A 24,564-nucleotide genomic window follows, 5' to 3' on the forward strand; every position below is an offset into this window, starting at 1 on the left:
ATGGTGTCTGCACCCAGAGTACTAGGTCCCCTCCTTGCCTTAAAAAAGCTCAGATGGATACAGAAGACTTTCTTTGTGTGGCTAAAGAAGTAACGATTTAGAATCCATTTAAAACATATAAGGTAAGAAATTGCCCTGTGAAAAATTAATGTAAAAAGACATCTTTAGCTTGTAAAGATATTTTTTCTTTTGTTATACTCGTAATAATAAAGGATTTTAAGACTGGTGAACTTTTTTGGCATTATCCTATCAAAGTTTTGATACAATGTCCATGCATTTTATTTTTTTATTACAGTTTTCCTCATTCCCCCTGCCCCCCTTCCCCAGTAGACATGCCAACATTAGTGGCTGGTAACACTAATTTTCAACTGTAATTACAGTATCCAACCATGACATATACTTTCTGCATGATATGTCCTTATAATTCAAGGACTTTGCAAACTGAGACAACAGATTGTGGTGCTCCTGCAATATGTGACAGAGGAGATTCTGTCATACTGTGTTACATTTCTGTCGTTGGTATGGTGATTTCTTTTACCTAAACTAAGATGGAAAATATTACCATTATTCTTATTTAAAAGATTGTCCAATCTGTGTTCTGGAAGTATATATACCTGTTGAATGCGTGGGGAGGGAGATCGGGACACAAACCATTAAGTTCAGACAAAGAACAGCAATATTTGTCAGTGGAAACCATAAAAAGAAAAAACATAGCAACAAATTATCTATCTGTATTGCGTGGTTTCAAGGATTCCTTATGTACCCGGAAGTCCTGTTGCTGTTGCTTCTGCTTGCCTTGAGGACCTTCAGCTGCAGAGGCTTTTAAACCAGCCTGTCTTGAGACCAGTGAACACTGAAGTCTATGAAAACAGAAATGAACATCTGTTAGTATGTTAGGACCTCACTAAATGCTGCAACTGGATGCCATGTGGAGGATCCTTGGCTGAATATGGAAACCTTTCAAATACTGAGGAGGAGGTAACTATTCTCTATCACTTTATCCTGAAGGTCTTTTTCCCTTGGTCTGTTAATATTGTGCATTTTAAACTGTGGGAGTCTGGACAACTAACAAAACAACAAGTCATCTTGACAAGCTCATGAACAATGTTACCTTAACAAATCAGTTTGGAGAACTCTATCCATTAGTAATCACAAGAAGTCTGATTTCTATTTTATTTTAATGGTGAGTTTAATAAAGATTATTTAAACACGTTCAACTACATTGCATTATCCTGCGTAAACTAAAATACAACTTCTAGGCATGATTTTTTTTTTTTATTTTAATGTTTTTCTTCTCCTGAAGTAGCAGACAGTGTAGTAACACTGTGTGACAGCTATCTTACAAAACTGGGTTCCTGGCATTCTCCAATATCCTTCCAGGCAACGATGTCTTGGGTTCCTCTAATGGAATTCTGTTTTATTGGTAAATAATAGTTTGTCTTGATTAACTGTTCCAATGTAATCCCTTCTCCCCTACATGTTATAAAGTAGTTGAATTACTAAGTGGATTATTTAACACTGCGAACAACTGCATGAAAATACAAATGGGTATACAACAGGAACATTATTCTTATTTTAGACTTACTGGTGTGTATCCTGCTTATTACACTAGGGCAAACCCAAAGTAATGGACAGCAGAGTCCTGTGAACGGAATGGAAGGCAGAATAGACTTCCAAAGCCTGACTTCTTGTATTACCAGCATTCTTATCTTTGATGTTTTCGTTTACTGAAATATATCCATTATTGAGTGTATATATCCAATATATCCATTATTTCACATGATGAAAAATACAGTAATTTGCTGGGGTAAAGCCAGTGTAATGTGGCTTAAAAAAACATACAGAGAAGGAAAAACCCTAAATATATTTATGATAAAAGTGCTAGCAGAGGGAGCCTGTATAGTTTCCTGAATACAGTTGTAAAATTGCCATTGAAAAGAAATACAGAGAAATGGTTCTTTTAATAATTCTTCACCATTTTACTATTCCTCCTGCTGAGACTGCTACATGCTTTATTGGCCTGAATGACGTTAACATCATCCCCTCCTTGAAATGTGAGAGTGCTATTATTATAAACATTCACCCTTATTTCTATGGTTGGGGGAATAAAAAGCTATGCAAGTGCCAAAACCGATGATTATTTGTGCATTGGGAGCTTAGTCCCAAAAGGTATGCAAAAGCATGAAAAATATGAGATAATTGTCATTTATGTGTTGTTTTAATGGGGCTGGATTTCAGCTATTTGTACAAACCCCAAGTATCTCAGCGGGAAAGGACTCACTTGAATACATGGGTTTAGTGTTTCAAATATATATGCATTTACATTTTAATTGAGTACTCTTTGTTGTAAATATATGATTATAATCGAAAATGTGATTTTACAGAGAAGAAAGCTATTTTTTGCGTTGCCGCCTACTGTACTTTCAGTAGTACAAGCAGAAGCAGAACCACCAAAACGTTCAGAGCCAAGAAGGGGGGAAGGCTACCTTTGACTGAGATGCAGAAGTAACTTCCCAAGTTTCTCCTTACTGCAGTTTGCAGGGTTCAGTTGCTTTCAGAAGAACAAATGTTTTACTCTTTATCTCCAAAGACAACATTTGTTAAACTTTGGGAGTCTTGGTGAAACTGAAGCCAAGGTGTAACAACCATTAAGAACTGGCCTGGATGCAGGGCTGGAAGGCATGGTGTGACAATGCCATAGGGCATCATGGATTTAAATTACAGGCTCGCTCTCAACATTCCTCTTCCTCTATGGGGACACAGGACTGCGCCCTTCCTCCAGGTTATCTGTCTGTTCCCCCTTCACTTACGCACTGTTTCTATCTTCAGGGTGAGGATCAGACTGGAGAGCAGAGGCAGCTCTGAAGTTCAGTTAATGAAGGAGTTTCCCACTAGGTGGTAGTGAAGAGAATCGTGGCGCCGTACTGGTCAGTGCACATTTTAATTTTATCGAGGGGAACCCCACAAGAATTACAAGCAGAAGAGCCTAGCATAGCTCTGAGCTATACTGTCAAAACTGGATTTTTTTTTTTTTTTTGCCTTTCCTTTCTGCTCATTTCCATGCTATTTGTTCCTACCAAAACCAAGCAGCATTGACAACTATACCTGCCATGTCCTTTCCTGAAAGGTGAAGTGTCAACATGAAGCTCCTCTGGTTCTCTTTCTACCTCCATTATAGCAGAATCAAGACATGGTTAGTTAAATGTCATCTAATGACATTTAAGCAATTTGGAGGTGAGGACTCTTTGTAGCCAGTACTTCAATCTGATTTTTCTCCAGCACACTTGCCTCTAGGAGCTACCCTTCCAAATAGAAAAAGAAAGAAAATATTTTTGTCTGCTGCTAGTTTTGAAATACCTTGACTGGTTTAAGTAATGCATCAGTCTACATCAAAGGTTCAAGACAGAACTGGTATTTTGGAAGGACTTTGTAATGTCAGAGTAAACTGTTGCTAAAATTCAAAATAAAGCTTTCTTGTAGGTCCAAAGAAAGACTGTACAAACGAGGTGCTGAGAAAATTATCTGAGGAATGCAAGCAGCACTCCAATTTGCAGTAAGAGCAGATGCTGGGTCTGCAAGGAGGAATACATTTCTCCTGTGAATTCATCCCACTGCTATCTTGTAATGATAGAGCGAGCTTGTGAAATCACTTAGTAGTCTAGTCACAAAGCCTGAGAAGCTGAAAAAAATTATACTTTAATTGCTCATCAAGTATAAATCACTTGTGCCAAATTAATGTGCTGGAAATTTTGCAAGGCTGAGAAATTGGAAGCTATTTCAGTAAGGACACAAAGCAGGGATATTGTTTCATAGATACCAATATCAGTTTTACATCCTATTCTCAGTGAAAAAAAATTAGGAAAGGCTCTTTAGTACCAAGACAGGGGTGAAGCACTGATTTATCTCTTCCTGCATGGATTCAAAAGGATGGAGAGGTTCTTTTTTCCTCTTGCATTTACTTTATCGTAATCAGTGAAAAGAGGTGGCATAAACAGGCATCCCAGAGACACTGAGGTTGCACCACAGTGGAGTGAGGATTCAAATTATTTGTCAGTTTTCTGATTGTTCCTATAGATTTTTCTGCTGTGCTGAGGGAGAATCAAGGCAGGGAACTTCTCCATTGTGCAAGTCCTACCTAGAGCATTTTTTTAACAGGGGTTGTGTGTACCTGGGAACACCAGAATTTCCACTAGAACAGATTGACCAGGCTGTGTACCCCACAGCTCAAGATTCTGAGCGTGACTCACTCCTCTCTCCTTGCATTATATCCGCCAAACTTTTCTGTATCTGCTGAGACGGGCACAAGTGCTGTGTATGTATGGGGTGTAGGGTGAAGGGCAAAGAGGCGTATGGTCAAATAGGGGAGGAAGGTTTTCAAGACAGCCCAGCCTGAGCTGGATGAGAGGACAGGTTAGCATTACTCACCATCTAATCCTTCCAGTACACCTAGCTGCCATGACTGACGCCAGCAGGGATCCCAGTAAGCTAGTCAGTCACAGTACTTTGAGTTATTTCCACGTCATAGTTGGTAAATCCAATTCTCGAGCAGATTTTAGTAAGTGGGTAGTGTCAATTATGTCAGGAGCTCTAAGGTTGTTCCTGTCCACAAAGGCCAGAGGGAGGTGAAAATCACAGCAGGTTTGGATGCTGAGGTGACAACCCAAATCACTGGTTTTCAGTGCAGAAAGATAGAGGTGTGCAGGGTGGAGAAGCCTTCAGAGTCCAGCACCATCTTAATAATCACAAGACTCCCAGGCATTCCCTCCACCCAGACCAAGTCAGTCTGCATTGCATATACAGCATCTTCCTTAAGCAGCATCCCAAAAACTTCAGGCAGCTGCAACATGTTGCTGTTTCCCCTTTATTGACGAAGGAGCTGAGCTAGCAGAGATGAAGTGAGCTGCCCACAATTACAGGCAATTGGTAAGAGAACCAAGAAGAAATGAGATGTTCCTTACTTTTAGTCCTGTGTCATGCCTACATACCTGCCTATGTTTTTGTCCATTTAAGAATATAAATGAGATGGACAAAATGGAAATAATTTATTAAATTTACTAATAAACTAGAGTGGGCTCCAAATGCCATTTTGGAGGCATCTGGCATCTCTGTAGGTGCAATGAGAATGTCCCATTAATTTTTTGGAGTTTAGCAAAGCTTTTATTAAGGCATAGAATTTCTCTGTAGTGTGTGGGGTTTGGTGGTGTGGTGTTTTTTTTTTTTTTTTTTTTTAACCAAACACCTGTTTTCACCAGAGCTGGGCATTGTTCTTCTATTTATATTTAATACAGTTACATCACCTCCAGCTGTAAGTTAAAACTGGCTCTTCTCCCTCCCACGCTAAAAGGGCCAAGGAAGGAGGCTGCACAGCCAGACTGGAACAACTGCCCTGAGCTGCGCAAAGCCCCGTCGGCACAAATTGCTGCCAGTGAAGGAAGAGAGGTGAGGACTACTGGAGGAAACAGAAGACGAGGTGCTGGTTCTGCATTTGGCAGAAACATAACCAAGGACCGAAGGTTTGGCAGCAGCACTGAAGCAAGCGGGGGGAGAAAGGCCAGACCGTTGCTGCCAGCTCCTCTGCCTGGGGCTTGGGCTGCCGGTAACGTGAGGTGTAGGATTTTTATTGGGTCAGAGTATCTTGAACGTCATTTTCTTTCCTTAAATATATATATATACACATACACACATTGCGTGTTTGCTCCTCTTTATTGTACTTGCTTTGTTTAAAAGGGCACAATGATACCACACTGCGCAGAAGCCCACAGTGGATGTGACTGAAACGTTGGCACTGACGGGGCTCCCTTACCTGAGGCCGGCATCTCCCACCTCACCCCCCCCGCTGCAGGAGGCCCCGCCGCAGCGCTTCCAGCTCGTCCTTGGGCGTGCAGAGCTCCCGGGCCCCGCTGCTTCCAAGGGCCGGTCCCGCCCCGGTGCTGCCCCCGCTGCCGGCGGCGGCCCCGCGGAGCCGGGCGGGCAAAGAGAGGCCGGCGCGGGAGTCGCGCTTGCCCGCCCGCAGCCCGCGATCGGCTTCTCCGGCGGAGCAGGCTCCGGCTGTCCCTCCCACCCGCTGCCCGCTCCAGCCGCCGGGCACAGGGGGCGGCGGCAGCGAACCCGCCCGCCCGCCCGCGGGGGCCACGGCGGAGCCCGGGCGAGCGGCGCGGCCGGGCGCGACAACCAGCGCGCCGCCGCCTCCCCTCACCCAGGACGCCTGCGCGCGGCCGGCGGCGGTGGCACGTGAGGCTGTTGTGGGCACGTGATCCCGCGCGCCGCCCGGCCCGGCCCCGCCCCCGGCGTGCGCGAGCGCGGGGACGCGGCGCGGCCTGGCTTGGCCGCCCGGTGCCGCCGCCTCCCCGCTCCCGCCCCGCCCCTCGCCGCCGCCGCCGCCGCCTCGCCGGCCATGAGGCCCAGCCGCCGCCGGCGCCCCAGCGCGGCCCTGCGTCGCGGCTGCTGAGCCTCCGCCCTCCCCGCCACCACCATCGCCCTCTCCGCCATCCCCTCCCCGCCCGGGCGGGGACCCCCCCTTCGCTCCCCTCCCTCCTCACAGCCGCCGCCATGTTGGGCCGGGAGCCGCAGCGGGGCCGCTACTGAGCCCCGGAGCCTGCGAGGCGGAGGAGGAGGCGGAGGAGGAGGCGGAGGAGGAGCCCGGGGCCCGGCCGCCCCACAGAGCCCAGCCGGCTGGCCGCCCAGCCGCAGCCATGGCGGAGCAGACCTACTCCTGGTGAGCCGCGGGGCTGAGGGCCGGGCGCCGGCGCTGCGGGCCGCGGGGGTGGGGGGGGGTGGCCCCAGCGAGGGCCGGGCTGGCCGCGGGGGGTGTTCCGAGCCGGCCCCCTGCCCCTCCGGGCCGGCCCGGGGTCGGCGGGACCCCGTCGCGGGGCTGGGGGCGCGGGGGGCCGGCGCCGCGGGGCTGCCGGTGGCGGGCGGCGGGGGGAGGGCTGGGGCATAAAGGGGGCTGCGGCCTGAGGTGTGAGCGCGGCTGGGTAGGAGGGATCAGGGGAAGGGGGGAGGGACGCCGTGCGAGCGAGGGGCTGGGGTGGCGGCGCTGGGAGCGGCCCCCGCTGCCAGCCGGCGGTGGGAGAGGATCGCTGCGAGCGGTAGCGTGGCTGTCATCCCTCCGTCCCGGCTGTGTCCTGCTGAGCTGGGACTCTGCGTGGCTGGAGCAGGGACACAGCGATCCTCCGGCCTGGAGCAGGGACAGTGCCTGCGCTGGCGTCTGGGAGGCTGCAGGGCATCCTCCTGCCCCAGGGGAGGTTGCTGTCGGGGTGGGCTGCCGGGTCAGTCGGTGGCGTGTGTCTGTGCTCACCTGGTGACAATGGGCCTGTTCTGTGTACAGGAAATAGAATGAGAAGGAAGAGACCAGTTCCTGTGGGAAGATGTGAAGTATAGCAAATGAGAGGGCATTTTTTTCTGTGTCCTGACGCTGTCTCGGGCCTAGCTGGCAGTGGATCAAAGAGACAGGGTTCGGTTTCTTCCTATAATTCCTCATAAGTTTTTGTATTGTCAAGGATCACCACCAAAACGGACAATTCACCTGTGCATCAGCTCTATTGACCTGACCGCTGCAGCAGTTTAATTGTGATACTGCATTTTAAACGCATTCCAGTAATGCTGTCCACAGTTGTTTCTTAGATTTTTTGAAGAGAGTTACGATACCCTTCTTAAAAAGGAGTTGAATCTCGGCTTTTGACCTTGGTGTGTGCTGTGAATGCAGAGAAAGGGTTGAATATGTGAGGAATATTCCTATTCTGAATGGTTCTGGAAATCCTTCCCATTACTTTTGCAAAACTTGGCACCCAGGGGGGATTTCTGCCACATGTTGAGACTTTGCAGCCCCTTCTCCCATCTTCTGTCACTTGTCTGTCAAGAACCAATATATGTATTGGTCTTTTGCTTTTTACATGTTCTTATTTTGTTTCAGCAGCTCAATTCAGGCAGTGGTTTAAAGTGCTCTGCTTTAAAACAACAGCAAAAAGACAACTTCTTTGACTTAAAACATTAGCTGCGTATTGTTACAGTAAACGTATGTTTGTACAGATTTAGGCAGTTTAATGTAGTTCAGCTAGATGTGTTTAGTGAACTATTATCTTAGTGTGTTTTAATTGCAGAATGAAATTATAAATTCATAAACTACTCCAGGATTTGTCAGCTTTCTTTTAAAAAAACTAAATGAAGCAAAATTACAATTGTACGTTATTTTGATCTTTAACTCCCTTGCTTTTTTGAACAAGTGTCTTTGCCTTAGTAGTATTCTGAAGGGAAGGTTTTCAATAGAGGCTGGGAGGAGGATTAACTCTTCTTTAGGTTGCCTGTTTTAGGGGGTTGAAGTGGGATTTAAGTTCTTCTTCGTGGCTTGCTGGGTGGATCACAAGAACAGTAGTTAGTTCTTACAGTTTTGAGGTTGCAACAAAACAAGAATATGAAGCTGATGTCTCAGAACACTGATTTTGTGTCTGTATTCGCTGATGTGTCCTCGTGTTTTTGAGGTTGTGGGAGCTACAGAAAGAGGAAAAATCCAGTTTCACATTAGGGAGTCCTGTTCCGTAACTTGTGCACCCTTCTCTGTGGAGGCATGTTTAATTACTTACACTTCTAGCAACAATCTTGCATTTGTTTAATTATGGTAATGCCACTCAGCATGAGATTGGCTAGTGCTTTAGTGCTTTTAGGAAAAAAAGTGCAGGTTCTGTCAACTGAGGAAACCGGTACTTCTATACAGAAGAGTTCTGCAGAATTGTGTCCAGTAATTAGTTGTACAGTTTTGAAGTTGGCAGATTGCATCCTGTGCGTTTGTTGGACCTGGGCCTTTTTCTTTGTTGCAAAGGCTGCTTTCTCGGAACGAGTGCTTTCCGTGTTCCTCGGTGTAGCTGTGCAGATAACTTATTTCACATCTGAAAATACATAACTTGACATTAAGAAGAATCCTTTCATGTACCTATCTTGGTACAGATGTAAACTGGTTCCTGGCTGCAGTAGTACTTCCCTTTTGCCTGGGAGTGTAAGGCTTGATCACGCCTCTTTTCGTGCGTAACTATCAACATGAATTGTAGAGTCACTGTAGCTTTATAAAGTAAGGTAAAGGTTTATTTTGAGTTTAATTTTTTTTTTTAATTGTCAGAGGTTGTTAGAAATTGTCTCAGTGTTAGAAATACCTTGAAAAAATGTACTTGCAAGCTGTGATTGCTGGACATTAGCATTGTCAAACACGCAAAATAGGGCTTTTTCTCAGTGATTGACATCTCTGTTAATTATGTTGTTTTGAAGAGATGAGAACTAGTTCTCATTTTGCTATATTTATTGTTTTGTAAATATAAATCTGAGATTTTAAGGTAGTGGTATAATTTTCACTACCAAATGAAATAGATTACACTTTCTTGTATTAAGATCTAAGAAGGAGGCACTTAGGCTTTTCCCCATCCCTTTCATAATTTTAAATGCATAAGTTGTCTTTTGTCACTATTCTTGTGAGTTCTTTCTTGCAACAACCTCTTTTATTTTTTCTTCAGTAATGCCCACACTTAATACCATCTGTACTTTTATTTAGCACTTTTTAAATGTCTTAAACAGTCTTGCTGACCTAGTATTTCAGATACAGGTGTGTTATCCTTGAAAGGAGGATCTACTGAGAATTTTGCTGGTGAAACTGAATACTGTCATCCTGGAAAAACTAACTTTAATGTGAAATGTGGGATAGGTGCCAGATGGAAATACTGTCTCAAAGGATAGGCTTTTTTTGTAAAAAAAGGCGTTTCAATAAAATCCATGTCAGTAGTGAGTAGAGAAACTTTCTTTGTCCAGTACCTGCAATAACTGAAGAAAATTATGAGAGCTATGTATGATCCTGCTTTTACTCAAATCTGCAAGCCAGAGGAGCACAACTGCTGCCTCGCAAGGTTGCTTGTGACTTTCTAGATTAAAACAGAGCGGAAGTTAATATCCTGCAAGTGGGATGGATTGGGGGAGGAAAGAGGTTGTGGAATACCCATTTTCCCTTTGCTTCCTGTCTATTCCAGCAAGGAAATGGGACTGGGTAGTGGCAGAAGTTTCTGCTACAACAGAAGAGGGAGTAAACACAGGAAGAGCTGTTTGACCATCACCAATGTGTACGTATGTGAGTAAGAGGTTAATAAATGCCAAGGATTTTATCTTCAGACACCAAGCTGTTGGGAGTATTACAACAGATGAGTATGGAAGCGGTAGGACCTCGGTCATTACTTTGTGAAATACTTGGCCTTTCCTTAACTTCCAGCACCTTGTGGTGAGATTTTTGCGCTGGATCCTATTTGGAGAGCACAGCAGCATGCATATCTTTTTATCTTCAGTTAGTAGGTGTTCAGTGTTTTTCAAGGCCTGATGTAATACCCCCTCCCTTTTTACTGTTGCCCAGTCTGGCAATAGAGATTGCTTTGTTCTTTTCTTGCCCTTTGAATGCACAAAAGATTTTCACAGCTTCCTTCATATGTGAAGAGAGAAGGAGATTTCTACCCAAAACCAAATGTATTTTTAATTTTTTCTTTCCCAGAGGGTTGTATAAGAGTAATACGAATTGCGATGTGTGCGTGTCCTGTCAGGGTGGTGATTAGGAGATATGCTGGGAGGGTAAGCTAGGAACAAAATAGAAGCCACTGTATTGAGTCACTAATCTTACAAACAACTCAACTCCCTCTTAAATGTTTTAATCGGTGGTATTAGCCATCAAATGTTTGATGAGTGAAATGGTGATATATTTAGAAACTTTTCTATGTAATGCAAAGGGCGTGGAAATTAAGTCTAATGATGTGTCAGAATAATCAATAAAGCTACTGGGGTTTGGAATAAGTGTAAATGTACAGTGCCGTCTTTGCGCCTGAGAGAATTCAAATCAGTTCGTGTTAAAAGTCTTTCTAGATTCAGAGGTCTGACAATTTGCTTTCATTGCATTGAAGCATTTAACCTGCTGCTGCCATGAATTAAAATACAATCTCTTCCAGAAGACTGAGGTAGTGCTTTTAAGTCTTATTTGGCTGGATTAGATGTGTATGTGGGAGGGCAGGGAGTAAGGGGAGCTATAGCTCGTTGTCAGAACTTGTCAAGTACTAGTAAAATAATTCTTTGCATTAAAGATTTTTCACTTGCTTGCTCAGTTCAGGTTGAGGGACCTTAACTGACTAATTAAGGAGTTTTGAGGATGTGAGGCAGTTTGCAACAGAACTAAAACAAATCATTCACCTCAACTTTTAAAGTATTGCACTTTTTGGGTGACAGGTTGCAAAGCATATAGGTAAAATTCTTGTGCGCACTGTCTAAAATCTGTCGTGAAAGCTTGGCATACAAACACGGAGTTCGGCCTTTAATCTTAGATTTTTCAGGAACTGAAATTACCGGCCACATTCCATTTTAACGATTGTTAGAAGCCTCCTGAGGACAGGGATGTCGTTGTATCAATATGCACGAGTATCTGGCATCAGAAAAATGATTTAAATCTCAGCAAAATTGAGAATATCAGGTTTATAGTTAATATGCTTGTCTTTCAGTACCAGTCTCGCTTGACTTATTTGTTATCCTCCCTCTAGCTTTTGCTCAGACTTTTTGTGTCTCAGACTGTGTGTCATTAGGCAGGGACTCTGTCTACAGCACTGGACTGAAAGACAAATAAGGCAAAGAGCATGGGATTAGTTGAAGTTTACAGTTACTTGAATGTACATATATATAATGACTCTGGCAAAAGGAAAAAATTTCGCGCTTCAATGCAAAAACTGTGTTTACTAATATGTTGATAACTCTTTTTAAAAAATTTGAAGTGAAGAATATAAATTGCTGTTTTCTTGGTGCTGGTGTGCTGTACCTCTTCTAATTAAGATTTTTTTCAGTTCTGCCTTTAGCCTTTTCAGGATATTATGGCAGCAGAAGTTAATGGTTCCTTGCTTTTTATTCAGTGATTAGAGAACTTGGGTAGGATCTAGGAGATCAGTTCCATCCCCCAGGGTTTCTGACCTTGCATCTCTCACCTTCCAGGGGAGTGCTCTCATCACCAAACTATGTGTTACTTGGAGGCCGAGCTTTGTGTGTCTGTTTTAATTGGTTTCACTTCATATAGAATACTGTAAATATTTGCTAGGCCAGGAGGCAGGCATGCCTTTCTGCCTTAATGATCAACATACTAATTTGGGATTAGTGGGGACCTGGAATCTGCTGCCTGCCTTGTTGAAAAATTAGTTTGGAAGACTGAAGGGGCTGTGATCTGTGGGGTACTTCAGGCTGCTTTTCTAGAGATGAAAGGTTGAATTCGCACAAACAGAAGACAACCTGGATGTGATTTCCCATGTCCTAAGTAAGTGAGCTGTTAGGGATGTGTGTCTACGATTATCGCTGCCTTTCCTTGTGGTTTGTATCGGGTTTGATCAACCTGAGAGCATCTCTTTCTTCTGTGGAAGGGTGTGATCCAATGAAGTAATTGCTTGTTTTGGGCACTTTGGGATTATGGCATGATTTAAGCAATCCGATGCTGTTGGAATTTGAGGAATTGTGTAGGGACCACTGGACAGGCCAAATTAAATGAGCATATTAAGTTCTTCTGAGGTTGGTTGTGTTTTGAGGGGTACTACAGTTTTTTAAATACGCAATACAGTTGCTGAAATTTCTGTCAATAATCACTTGTCACTGAAGTAGAAGGCCAAACCCATTATACTTATGAAACCTTCCTACAAGAAGTACTTTGGGATACATATCATGATTTTTAAAATGCAGTGATTTTGATTTCCTAGAATTTGGAAGAGCAGAATGGAATCTGCTCTTTTTTAGTATCTCATCTATTTTAATTTGTTATTTTGGTGATGTGATGTATCAACATCTCTGGCATTAAGTGCCACCATCTTTATTGCCCTTTGACATTTTGATGGTGACTCTAAGCATGATAATATACTCTAAAAGCAAATAATTGACACATGCCATTTGGTCAAACAGTCTGATTTAATTTTTGTGATGTCTGGTTAAAGGTTCCAGGAAGAACCAAGGCTGGAATTGGTAGAAAAAGATCTTTGTGGACATTTTCTTTTCGGTGCTACATTGCTTTAGTGTAACTGACTAAGATTAAAATTTGAAATGATTCAGCCAGTTATGTGGGTTGAGAGAAGTGGAGTGAAACACAAGCTAGTGTGCTAGCTGAACTGGATCCAGGCAATCAAACTGACTTTGAAAGGTGATGATTTAATAAGATTAATGGGGCATATGTGTCATTGCAACACTTGCTGATCCCCTTTCTCTGTCTCTTAATTCTTTCAAGGATGCTGATGTTGATCTTTTCTCCTACATCTTTTACAAGTGGTGTCTGTGCTTGAAATACTCTGATCTGCCAGACCAGGGTTCTCCTCTTAAGTGCCATCCTTACAGAAACTCTGCTCTCATGATAATACATTAAGTGTCTCTTTGTTCACCAGAACCACCATGATGACATTATCCTGGAACTGATTAATTGTGTAACTGTTGTGCTGTCATCTTCATTATTAGATTCTGTTGAGTATTTTTTTTAGGGCCTGGTCTAAGCTTGAGGTCCCAAATTCCCTTGGATAGCGTCCATATTTGTATGCCACACCAAGTGGCATGGTATAGACAGGGCTGTCAGAAAGTCAGCATGTTCTGCTGGCTTTTTGGAAAGATACTTTCTAACCGATAACTAATCAATTAAACAAGAACATTTTTAATATCCTGTGACAACAAGGATTCAAAATAATAAATGTATTAAATGAGACTATACTTATACTTTGCTTTTGTGGGGACAGGGTTTAAGGATGGAGTGGCTCTTTTTTTCAGGATGTCAGAACAGAGGTTCTTCAAAATTATCACAGCCATTGTCCTGAAGTAGAGGAGACCACGCTAAAGAAATTATTCTCTATTGCTTAATTTTGTGCTTAAGATGTCCCCCTTATAACTGAAGTTGCCCACATAGAAGTTGGAGAGATATACTCATATCTGACAGTTTATATATCGTAGCATTTTCCCTCACCAGTGGTATCTGAACGGAAAATGATAGTGTTTGACTCTCATTTCTTCTCTCCTTCCTTTTGAAAACAATGTTTTCTTCTGTGTCTGTCAGGTTTGGATGTTCCTGTAGCTCGCTCATAGGCTTTTGACCCAAGAAAGTATTTTCCCGTGCAGCATGGGTATGTAGCTGAAGGCTGTGAAATGTTTCTTTTCCGTTTTTACGCCTTAGTTGCATTTGTGCAGGCGTCTCCAGCAAGAGGTGGTGTGAGGGAAGCAGGAGGAGACCCAGGGGGTTCCACCCTCTGTTCACACACACAATCTTTAACTTCAGGCATGAGTTGGCAAGCTTACCTGCAGGGATAGGCTTGAATGTAGATTATTCTTCAGTCTAGCTGCTAAAGGGAAAAAATGTGCTGTGCAGCCTGAAGTGGCTTTTAAAGCTGGGCACCCCCCAGTCCTCTGGTATTACTGATTAGTTCTACCTGGCCAGTGCTTTTCTGCTTGCTGCTTTCTGTCTCAAAAGCCCAAATTTACTTCTTCATTCCCATAGACTCTGCTGTTTTTGAACGGAGGTATCTTTTAAAAATTCCTTTTGTTCATCTGATAAATAGCCAGAAGATAATTTCTAGTAAATTTCCAGTGATAAATAATTTTAAATAACTTTATAATTTTGTCAGAAGTTTACAGAGATCAGTAGAAATGTTAAAAATTTATAATGTTCCACCGAATCACAGAAGTTTGGGAACTCATTGCTTACACCATTTTCTCCTGTCGGTAGTACTGCAAATAGCAACTTCACACTAGAACAGCAAAAGCACTGTACAGGTGGATTCATGGTGCAGCCTAGTTTCAGGTGGTACAAAAAGACCAAGTGGTCTCTGCATGTAAATTTGATGCACCTGTCTTTACAGCAGTAGTGCACACATAATTTTGTGGGGGGTTTCTCCACGCAGTTTAAGCTAGTGGTGAGTGTATATCCTCGGGATTTATTTTAATTTCCGTGGATGCTTGGATTAATAAGTTCAGTTTACTCCCCTTGCGATAGCGTAGCTTGGGCAAGAACTAGCATTGCAAAATGTTTGAGCTCTGCGGTAATGCGATTAGCTGGACAGAGGTGAATGCAGCAGCTGAGTTACGGTGCTCTGCTGCAGTGTTAGTTCTGGTGTCTGTGGCACTTAGCAGTCTGCCATCCCTTCTTCTGTTGGATAGCTAGCTCCGATTTCAGTTTATTTGGAGCCTTTTGTAGCGGGTAGGAATTGAACAATGAATTCTGAATAATTATTGCAGTTAGGATCAACCAGCTGTTGGTACAGATATGTTGGATGTATGAGACCAAAGCTCAATGGTACGTTGTTATACAAAGGACTTTTTACTGGCATAGATTTACCCCTTTCAAGGCTACAGTTGTGAATTATCTCACTATCATCTGTGGTAGACCCATTTGGCAAGATAAAATAGTTGTAGCATGACTTTGACTTACTTAGTCAGTGGGAAGTCCATTTTCCAGGTGACTGTTAGCTAAAGGTGAGGTTGGTGAAATAGCAGGAGGCAAACAGACCTGGATTGTATGGATTTCTGTAGCCTGTATTGCAGGCTGGTGTGATTAGGTACGTCTGTGTCTTGCTTTCTAGGTTTGATGGTGCAAGGTCATTCTGGTCCTTCTTAGAAGTTCAGATTGATGGTCTGTTTTGCTGGAGGAAAGATTATCTGCTCTGTGAACTCTTTTCTTGAGGTGGCTGATCCTATACCTTCCCTTGAATAGCTCTCTGAGAAGTTATCATGAAGGGCTGAAAGCTCTCGTGGGGAATATTATGATCTCTGCAGGGTTTTGAAGATGAAGAGTAGAATCTAATTAAGCTTTATGTTGAAAATAGTTTAAAGAGCTTTCTTTTTTCCCTCTCAAAAAGGGAAACTTTAAAGTTAAATAGTGAAGAGCTGGATTTTTTTTTTTACTGTTTTTTTCTGCTAACTTGACTACTTCTAAAGCAGATGCAACTGTAAGCAGTTACAGATGGTACAGAACAGAAAGAACCTCTTTATCATACTTAAATGCCTTACAAGAACCCCAGTGTTAGTTTTCTAGCTAGTTATCTTTCTCTGTATTTTTTTGTGTTTTTGCAGATGGAACATAAGAAAGAGCTACAAATCAAAAGGTGAAAAAAGTCTGCCATGAAACACAAATACTTCTCTGCAGGGTGCTTTGCTGGAAGAAGTTTTGTAAGATTCCCAAAGCACCCTGTCTAAAGAACGTTCCTACTTTTTGTTGTCACAAGCAAAGATTTTGGATATTTGGGCTAGAATTTGTTGAAAACAGCCTTTGTCTGTTCTTCTGTTCCTGTTTTTTGCACCTCTAACTGAAACTGCTACCTTAAGCCTGACACTCAAGGGTATTAATGCACCCTGCCTTCTCTTGCATGCAGGTGGTTAAGGCAGGGATCAGGCCCTGTCCAGTCTATCACAAGACAACTTGTTTTGTGTATGTGGGTGTGTTTATTTGTGAAGTGGTCGCATTCGTTACTGTCCAGACCTTTTCCTGAGCCTGCCTCTCTCTTAATTGGAGGTAGCAAAACCAGGGTGCCTGTTTTGCTAGGCTGTATTTTGTATTTTCATGCCCGCTGAATCCCCTCTCTTCACTTTGTGCGGTTCTGAATACTCACATTTGCTTCAGGATCTCATCAGCCATCACCTGACAACATTAATTTGTCTTGATACAGACCCAGCAGGATGAAAGCTGGTTCAATCTGGCTAGACAGACTGGCTACTCTGTAGCTTTGACTCATACAGGAATTTCAACATTGTCACTGAAGAGTCATAGTTTGGTGCTGTCACTGAAGAGTCATAATTTGGTGCTGATGGCGTTAACTTACTCTTTTATGGAATTTTTATGAAAATAGTGTTTGATTCTACTCAGGCGTGCCATGAAAAAGTATATATCATAGTCCTGTACTGCGTGGGTAAGGCAACTCATCAATAGCACTCAGAGTTGCTCTTTGTGTATGACAAGGTCGTATTGATCAACTTCACGTTGGTTTAGGCTTGTTGATTATAAGGCCTGATTGTTAAACACTTTTCATTAAACTGTTAGTCGTTAGTTTTATTTTTTGATCTGACTTCTGAATACATTGCTAAAAAGAATTTGGATTTCAAAGCACATAATCAATAAAATATTGGCCTAAGTGTCAGAGGTATGAGGTGTGGTTTTGTTTTGGCTTTTTAAGTCAGCAGTAGAGTCAATACAGATGAGATAACATCCTCTTTTCTGACTTCAGGGATAAAACACAAGCAGCCTTTTTAATGATTAGAGCGCTTTCTATATTTTTATGTCTTTCAAAAAATATTAGAGAATCAAGGTATTCTGCATATTTGTAACTGAAGTACAGGAATTTCTATAGAAGTTAAACCTCAAAATAAAAAAAACACATTTTTTTATACTGGTATTCATTTTGTTTAGGAAGCAGTGCAGCATTCAGATCAATATCCTCCCTACTTGAGAGGACTTCATAGTGTTTTTGTACGTTAAGTCTTCAGTGACTGTTCCTTCATCGGTTTGACCAGCTGTGTTTTTGAATATGTAAACTACAAAGTGATGATACCTAGTTGTTGGAAAAGACAGAGACTATTGGGGGCTCTGCTAGGGTATCTTCCTGGGACCTGTTCTAGGATTTAATTTAATTAATTCTTCCCGGTAGAACCTGCATATGTACATGTTAAGCTTTTCTGTAACAGTTATTGCCAAAATGCTGGTATCTCACAGGTAAACTGGTTGTATGGTTCTAGCACAAATATTCTTGCACTTTCTTGGTCTCTGAACCACCGTGGAGCTTCACCGTATTTCCTTCATGAGGAGGCAGTGACTTACCGAAGAAGTGCAATTTTCAGCACGTTCTGTTATCGGAGTTCTGCTCTGCATGATCAGCTCTATCACTTACAGCAAGAAACATTATGAATGTGAGGGATAAACCGCTCTTTTATTAGGCCTTGACTCCCGTGAGTATTATACTCCAGACAGTTAGAACAAGGTTAGTGGAAGAGTATCTGTGGTGTTGGATCTAGATGTGTTGACAGTTACAAGGTCCAGAACTGGGCAGACTTTATAGTGGTCTGGGGCAGTTTGCTCTCCTGGAGGGAAGCTTTGGTTAGAACCTCAGGATGCCCATGCAAGATGAGGAGCAGGGCCAGAGTGAGAGCCTGGTGATAAGAGGATGGAGCTGGCCGCAAGGCAAAGTAGTTAGGCAGAAATATGCACAGTGTGTTTTTAGGTCATACTTTGAGAGCGAGTTAGGCCACTCAGGATGGACTCTCCAGTATAATGTATGCGTCTTGAGTGAAACTGTATACATAGAAGAGGATCAACTTTATTTTCTGGTTTTTGCTCCTGGATGAGATCAGATATAGCATTGACCAGTAGGGTTCCTTTGTGTGCTTGTTAGGAAACCTGCTGTACTTTTTGTGTGTGTTCTTCTCTGTGTTGCTTCAGATGGAGACACTTACTTTGAGCTGAACTTTTCTACTTTAGTCTGTTACCTGCCTCTTTGCATCCCATAAGAAGTCAGATTACAGGTTTGTTAAGATTTATTGTTTTAAGTATTTAAGTATAGTTTTTGCTCAGTGTGTTGTTTCCTTTCCAAGCAAAGCTGCAGAATGATAACATATTTGTCTTACGGTGCTTTACAACAAGGTTTTCAAAGTGAAGTCGTTTATTAGGTCCTCAGAGGCAATACAGCTTGTCCTGTCTCTACTGCTGGATTATTTGTGCTTTCCATCTGAAGGCTGCCTGGTCAGCTCTTGGTGTAATAAACTGAGCAGTCACTTTGGTTCACACAATTAAGGCACCTTGGCAGGCATCTGACCACTATGGCCATGCAAAGTCTGCGCTTGCCTCAGTGGGCTGAAGGACAATCTCAGCACAGCAGCGTTGCTGTGGGGCTCTGCTCTTCATGCTGGGGTTTCTTTTGCAGAAATCCTTATTGCAGGCTAACAGGTATCAGGAATTTCGCTGCATATCCTAAGAGTCCTCTCTGCCACATAATGAATCTGTTTTCTTTTGTCATTGCCCTTTTTTAACTACTTGCTGGCACCATGACAACCATAATATTCTGCATATGATTAATGTTGATGAAGATGGCTGGGATGATGTGCCTTGGCTCGGTTGCACATCAGATGAACTTAGTCCTGGATCTCCAGCACATACCTGATACTCGGGTAATATTGCTTTAAGAGGAACCAGAGGAGGAAGGTGAAGTTGAGCTATTAGTCATATAGAGTATTTATCATGAACAATGTTATTCAGAAAAATGCCATTTCTGGACTTGGATCACTGACGATACCTGGGACGAGGCTGAATTGTGTTACTAACAGGCTGTGTTTTCTTATGTTAAAGACTCAGTTGTCTGGAACCTTGTTCAAGTAACTTACTGCTTCAGTTCTGGAAGACACTAATATAGCTTCCTTCAGTTATGGTAGTGTGAAAATTTGTTATCTGTTGTTACTAATAGTAGACTTGAATATACTGTTTATGTTCAACTATTGGAAGTTTTTTGTAATGGAATTTTCCCATGCTATTAGGAAACTTGCTGTTGAATATCCTGTATCTTGGTACTGCATAGGAAATGGATAGCTTTGGATGAACAGGATTGCAGAACTCCATGGCAATTTATTAATAGGATCTATATGCTTAATTTGGAAAGGCTGCAGTGCCATAGTCTTTGAAAACTTAGACCTGTTTGCTGAAGTGAGATAACAGAATCTCCTGACCCCTTCAGACACTGAATAATGCCCCCAATCATCTGAAGAGAGCCAATGTACCCTCCATTTCTTTGGTGTATTAATTCTTTTGCTGGCAGTTTGTGCAAGAGAGAGGAACAGAGGAAATAGTTTAAAAATAGTTGTAGGAATGATGTGAATTCATGATTCTTAGAAAGTGTGGTGCCTTGTCAGGGAAATGATGTCCCATATTTTTTCTCTGCAAGCTATTCAACAACATTGTAAAAAAAAAAAAAAAGAAAGCAAGTATTTAGATTTTCTTAAGGTTGTTGGCACCTCAGGACAGTGACTCTATGAAGTGCCCAACTAATAGAAATTCATAGTGCTTTTATTTTTGGAAACAAAGTTTGCTTTGAATAGTAGATATTTTGTAACTAAAAATGTCTTGGGTATGTAATATGTTGAGATATTTTTTCAAAATCAGTGCCAAGTGGATGTTTTCATGGTGGTGGGGCTGCTAAATTAGATTTTTAGCATGTTTGTAACTAAGCTTCCCTCCAACCCCCAACCCCCTTTTAAAAAAAAAAATAAAATCTTGTGTTACTAAACTTAAAGGTACGCCATGACCCCAGCTTCTGATACAAGACAAGTGGGGAACGTATGACCGAATGGTAATAAAAGTACTGCACAACTCTGTAATACTATTTGTGATTTTAATCACAAAACTAATTTTTTTCAAATCTTTTTATTATGGTATAAATGTACCAGAGACATACCAGAACTTGCTTTTGATTTTTGCAGTTAGCAAAGTGACTAACCTGTGTTGGGGTCCTCTCTTCCCTAGAGGAAAGATCACATGACTGTGAAGGTGTGCTGGGTGAGGTTCAAGGAACATGTTGTATTCCTGCTGCCATGTGAGTCGCGGTGGGGTTCCCAGTTATTGTTAAGGTGCTGCTCTGTTTTAGCTCAGCTAGAAAACCTCCTTGCTGCCTAGCCAAGCTATGCTTTTTCCCTGCTGGAAAGTTAGAAAAACTCAATCTTAAGTCGAAAATATGAAGAGAGCAGCTGAGAAACCCTTTATGTAACTGTTTTGGTCAGATTTAAGATCTGTGGTGTTGTTCTCATGACATTAAGAGAGAATTGGAAGTCCCTGATCCCAGCAGAGTTTAATGGCAAGGTAATCAGTTACCTGCTTAGCTTAATAACAAGCCATTGTGTTCTGTACCAAGTGTAATTTTCACACTAAAACATATTACATCTCTATAGTTGAAATGGGAGTTGTGAGCTGTTGTGTGCTCCTGAATCTAGGTCTTCTGTTCCATTTGGGGTGTAGCCATTAGTCTGGCATTTTGTCTGAATAGCAGCTTTGCATTGCATATGCTGGAGTTGAAAATATTTCTGTAATATCACTTCTGGGACTCATTACTGTAAAGTGCTTGTCTCTTAGACTATAAGAGCAGTGTTACAGATCATTAGTATTAGCAAAACACCCCCACCCCCACCCCAAATATTACCTTTTAAAGGACCTTCCTTAGAAAGAAATTTAATGTAACTAGTTATTGGACTTGTCTGTAAGGACAGTTAGCTCTGGGCAATTCTGTGATGCTTTTTCTGGCTTATTTGTTTATTCTGATGCTTCAGATTGTTTGGTCTATTTGCTAATTACAAAGCTAAATATTTCTGTTCTAGAATAGCCTCTGTTTTCAGATGCCAGTCTTGATTTTTGTGATTAAAACTTGAGCTGCCTTTTGTAGTGTCACTTGACTATTCCAGACTGTTCTGGAGAAAGAATGATTGACTGTGGAAGCGGTAAACTTAAGTTTAAGTTTTAAGCACTAAACTTAAATTTATTAAATTAAATAACCTGTACACACAGACTTCAGGAAGAGCTTCTCTACGTTGTGGCATTCACTTGGCCTGGTTTTGTTTGCTTGTTTGTTTTAAGAATTCATAGTTGTTTAACTTCTTGAAAAAAAAATTTCTATTGAATGGCCTTGTGCTGTGGCATTGAAAGTCTGTAATCCCATACTACAGACACTACTGTTTTGCTACAGTTTGCCTGTGACAGTTGTTTGAACATTAAGTTAGGTGGCTGTCATGGATGTGCTAGGACATTTCCAGGCTCAGTTGCTTACGTTTTTCATAGCTCACCGTGAGGAGGATCACAGCATTCATACAGCTGTATTGTGTTTTGTACAGGAATTTTTCACTTGTACAATGGTCTGGGCTTGGACGTGGTAGAGATGCTTACATCTTTCTTTGTCTTCTGCTAGTAACATCTTGGGTGGTGTATCTCTAGCCAATGTCTTCCATTTGAACTTTCAGGGAAATAATTTTGTGCTTTGATTATTTCCCCATTACCATGGCAGATAATTCATGCTGCTAATTAAGATACTGACAGAATTGCACAGAAAGATGGGCAGGGAAAGAATACAGCCTGCTTATGCTCACAATTTATCTGTCTTACAAATTTATAGAAGCTATTGCTAAGGTAGCTCACAGTTTACAAATGGAAATACATAACCTTCTCATTCATGGTATCTATCTACTGAAGGTAGAAGGGAAGAGCCGCATATTTTGAAGATCCTCGTTTTGTCTGGTGCAGATGGAGGGATGTGGTTAGGAGAAACATTGTTCCCCAAACTAGATTTGTGTTCTGCTAGAGAGAAGCACATTCAGAGAGACCCCTCTGTTCAGTACTGAGGGCCTGAAGCTGGGAAGGCCAGGAGTTCCCTAAACAACTCCTGACTGGTAGTTTCATGCTTAGCAGAGTTTTGTAGGCAGGTCTTGGAAACCAAAAGGAAACCGAAACCTTTGTAATTGTGAAATGAATGGGAAGCCACTGCAGAATCTGGGAAGTAGGTAATAAATGCAGAAGACTTATTTTAGTGTTGGTTAGAGCTCAAAGAGAAATTAGGAGACCTAATTAAGGTATGTGTTAAAACACCTGGGAAATATCAACACTGAAGAAAACTGACGCTAGTGTCATTGTTGTCCATGTCTGATAGTGGAGACTCAAAAAGTAATGATAGTTCTGTGGTACATTGCATATTGCAAGTCAGAGAGGCTACTTCTGCTTCTTTTCTTCCTGTTAGAAATAACGTGTATTCAATTCCATCTTGTCTGAATTGTGGTGGATAATTTGTATACTCTTTCCTGTCTTCAGAAAAAGTTGTTAATAATTACTGTTTAATACTAAAAGATTAAATTCATCAATACTGTGGATGACATAGGGTGAAAGATACCTCCATTGTGGTAGTTCATGCTGTACTGTGTCTGTTACTGGGTGGTGCTGCCATTGCACACCTACTGCAGGAGAAAATGAGATGCCTAATGCTAAAAGAGAAAGTACTTTTCTAGTCTTTCTTCTTCATAAAAGGTGCTTTTCTCCTTTGTCAAGGAGCTATGTGATTCTAGGAGCTATTCTCCTTCATTCCCAGGAGAGCGGGTGTTGTGGTCCATACTTTCTCTTTTGTGAAACGATTTCATATAGATGATTACGTCTCTGGAATCTATGTCATTCTCCCCCTAAAAGGAGTTGATAAGCAAATTGGCTTTCTAAAACATGAAAGAAGCCTAGAGCAAACTCTTTTGTCAACACATTCCTGGTCAAATCCAGCATTTGTCTTCCATAGAGTTCATAATATTTAGTGTAATGTCTGTGGTTTTCCACGAGGTTGCTTAGGTGAACATAATAAGTGAGAGCTGTTGAAAGAGAAAAGAATGAAGACTGGCTTCATCATGAGCTAAACTGTGAAAACTGTTTTGGATTGTATACATGTTTTATGTGTAGTTTTCTGAAATCATACTAGCGCCAATCCATGTTTCTTGGCTTCACAGTAAGTTATTCAACAGAAAAAGAAAATGCCAACTATTAAAGAAATTACATAGATTAATTGAATTCTTACTCATGTATGCTTCAGAAATTATGGGGTGATTATTCACATAATCTTAATTTTAAACTCCAAATGTAGGACTACATAAATACCTGAACTGCATGGAGAGACCAGAGCACCACTGCAAACCCTCGGTAGGAGCGTGCCTCTGCACTGACTGCACAGCGAGCCTGTAGTGCCTCAGGTGCCCTGGGTAGGAGGACTCGAATAACCTCTGTGTCCATTTGCTACAACACCATTTGACTGGACGTCTCAAACAGATTTATAGAGGGCGTGACAGATGCAAAAAAAAGGGGGGAGTGTTCCTATTTATTTGCTGAGGTGTCAGCAATTACTAGTTGCTGCCTGAAAACTTCACTTGGACTTGCACAAATGCAATCTCCGAAGCATCTCCTGCAGTATCACAAATAAAAGTGAGCCCTTGCCGTAAGATGTCCTGTGAGCATGGTTCTGCATGTGTTTTTTAGAACTAGTTCCGGGTTGAAAATGTGTTTTCCAAGAGTTGTACTGTTACAGTAATTTCTGGAGAGATTAGAGGAAAACATTTGGACAGTGTTAAATCCTGAATAAAGAAAAGTTCTCTTCAGTTTTTCATCCAGAAATCACGTCTGTCGCTTTTTTGTCACTTTCTCGCATCAAGATGCCACCCAGCTTTGTTCCTTTTATATAATTATTTGCTTTTCCTTGCATTTCAGATAACTGGGTTTAGAACTGTCTAAAACTGAAATATAGGAAGTGAAACAGGCAGAAAAAATGTCTTAAACTTCATACTGTTTTGATTTGAAACTGCTTAATCTTGTGCTTTGCTTCCTACAAACTGCTAGAGCAGTGTGCGCCTTGTCATCAGTCTCTGTGCATTTCCAGAGTGGGAGACAGAGAAGCCAAAAGGGAAAATCTGCGTGTGTGTGTGCATGTGCTTCTTTCCAATACAGTGACGTGGGACTTGAGCTGTGGCTTGTTCACTTGGAGAAGCTCCTCTAGCCATGCTTCAGTCCATCCTTGTAACAGTCGTTCC

General features: G+C 42.0%; 2 protein-coding genes across 3 annotated transcripts in view; both read left to right on the top strand.

The window, feature by feature from the left end:
• The window catches only part of C1H12orf43 (chromosome 1 C12orf43 homolog), a 28,920-nt gene extending 23,240 nt beyond the window's left edge, over positions 1 to 5,680 (top strand). Inside the window, exons 7-8 of the mRNA XM_040605069.1 lie at positions 1 to 122; positions 750 to 5,680. The gene's annotated coding sequence lies outside the window, so the exon portion shown is untranslated. The remainder of the gene's footprint in view (positions 123 to 749) is intronic.
• A 593-nt stretch (positions 5,681 to 6,273) lies between these two features.
• Positions 6,274 to 24,564, top strand: part of SPPL3 (signal peptide peptidase like 3) — a 60,804-nt gene continuing 42,513 nt past the window's right edge. The window contains exon 1 of one of the 2 annotated variants that reach the window (XM_040605049.1): positions 6,274 to 6,715. In XM_040605049.1, coding sequence (XP_040460983.1) covers positions 6,693 to 6,715 — 23 coding nt within the window. In that variant the 5' untranslated portion in view covers positions 6,274 to 6,692. The remainder of the gene's footprint in view (positions 6,716 to 24,564) is intronic. The other variant, XM_040605056.1, reaches the window with a different exon arrangement.

Source organism: Falco naumanni, chromosome 1 (genome assembly GCF_017639655.2).
Source record: "Falco naumanni isolate bFalNau1 chromosome 1, bFalNau1.pat, whole genome shotgun sequence".
Classification (NCBI taxonomy): Eukaryota; Metazoa; Chordata; class Aves; order Falconiformes; family Falconidae; genus Falco; species Falco naumanni.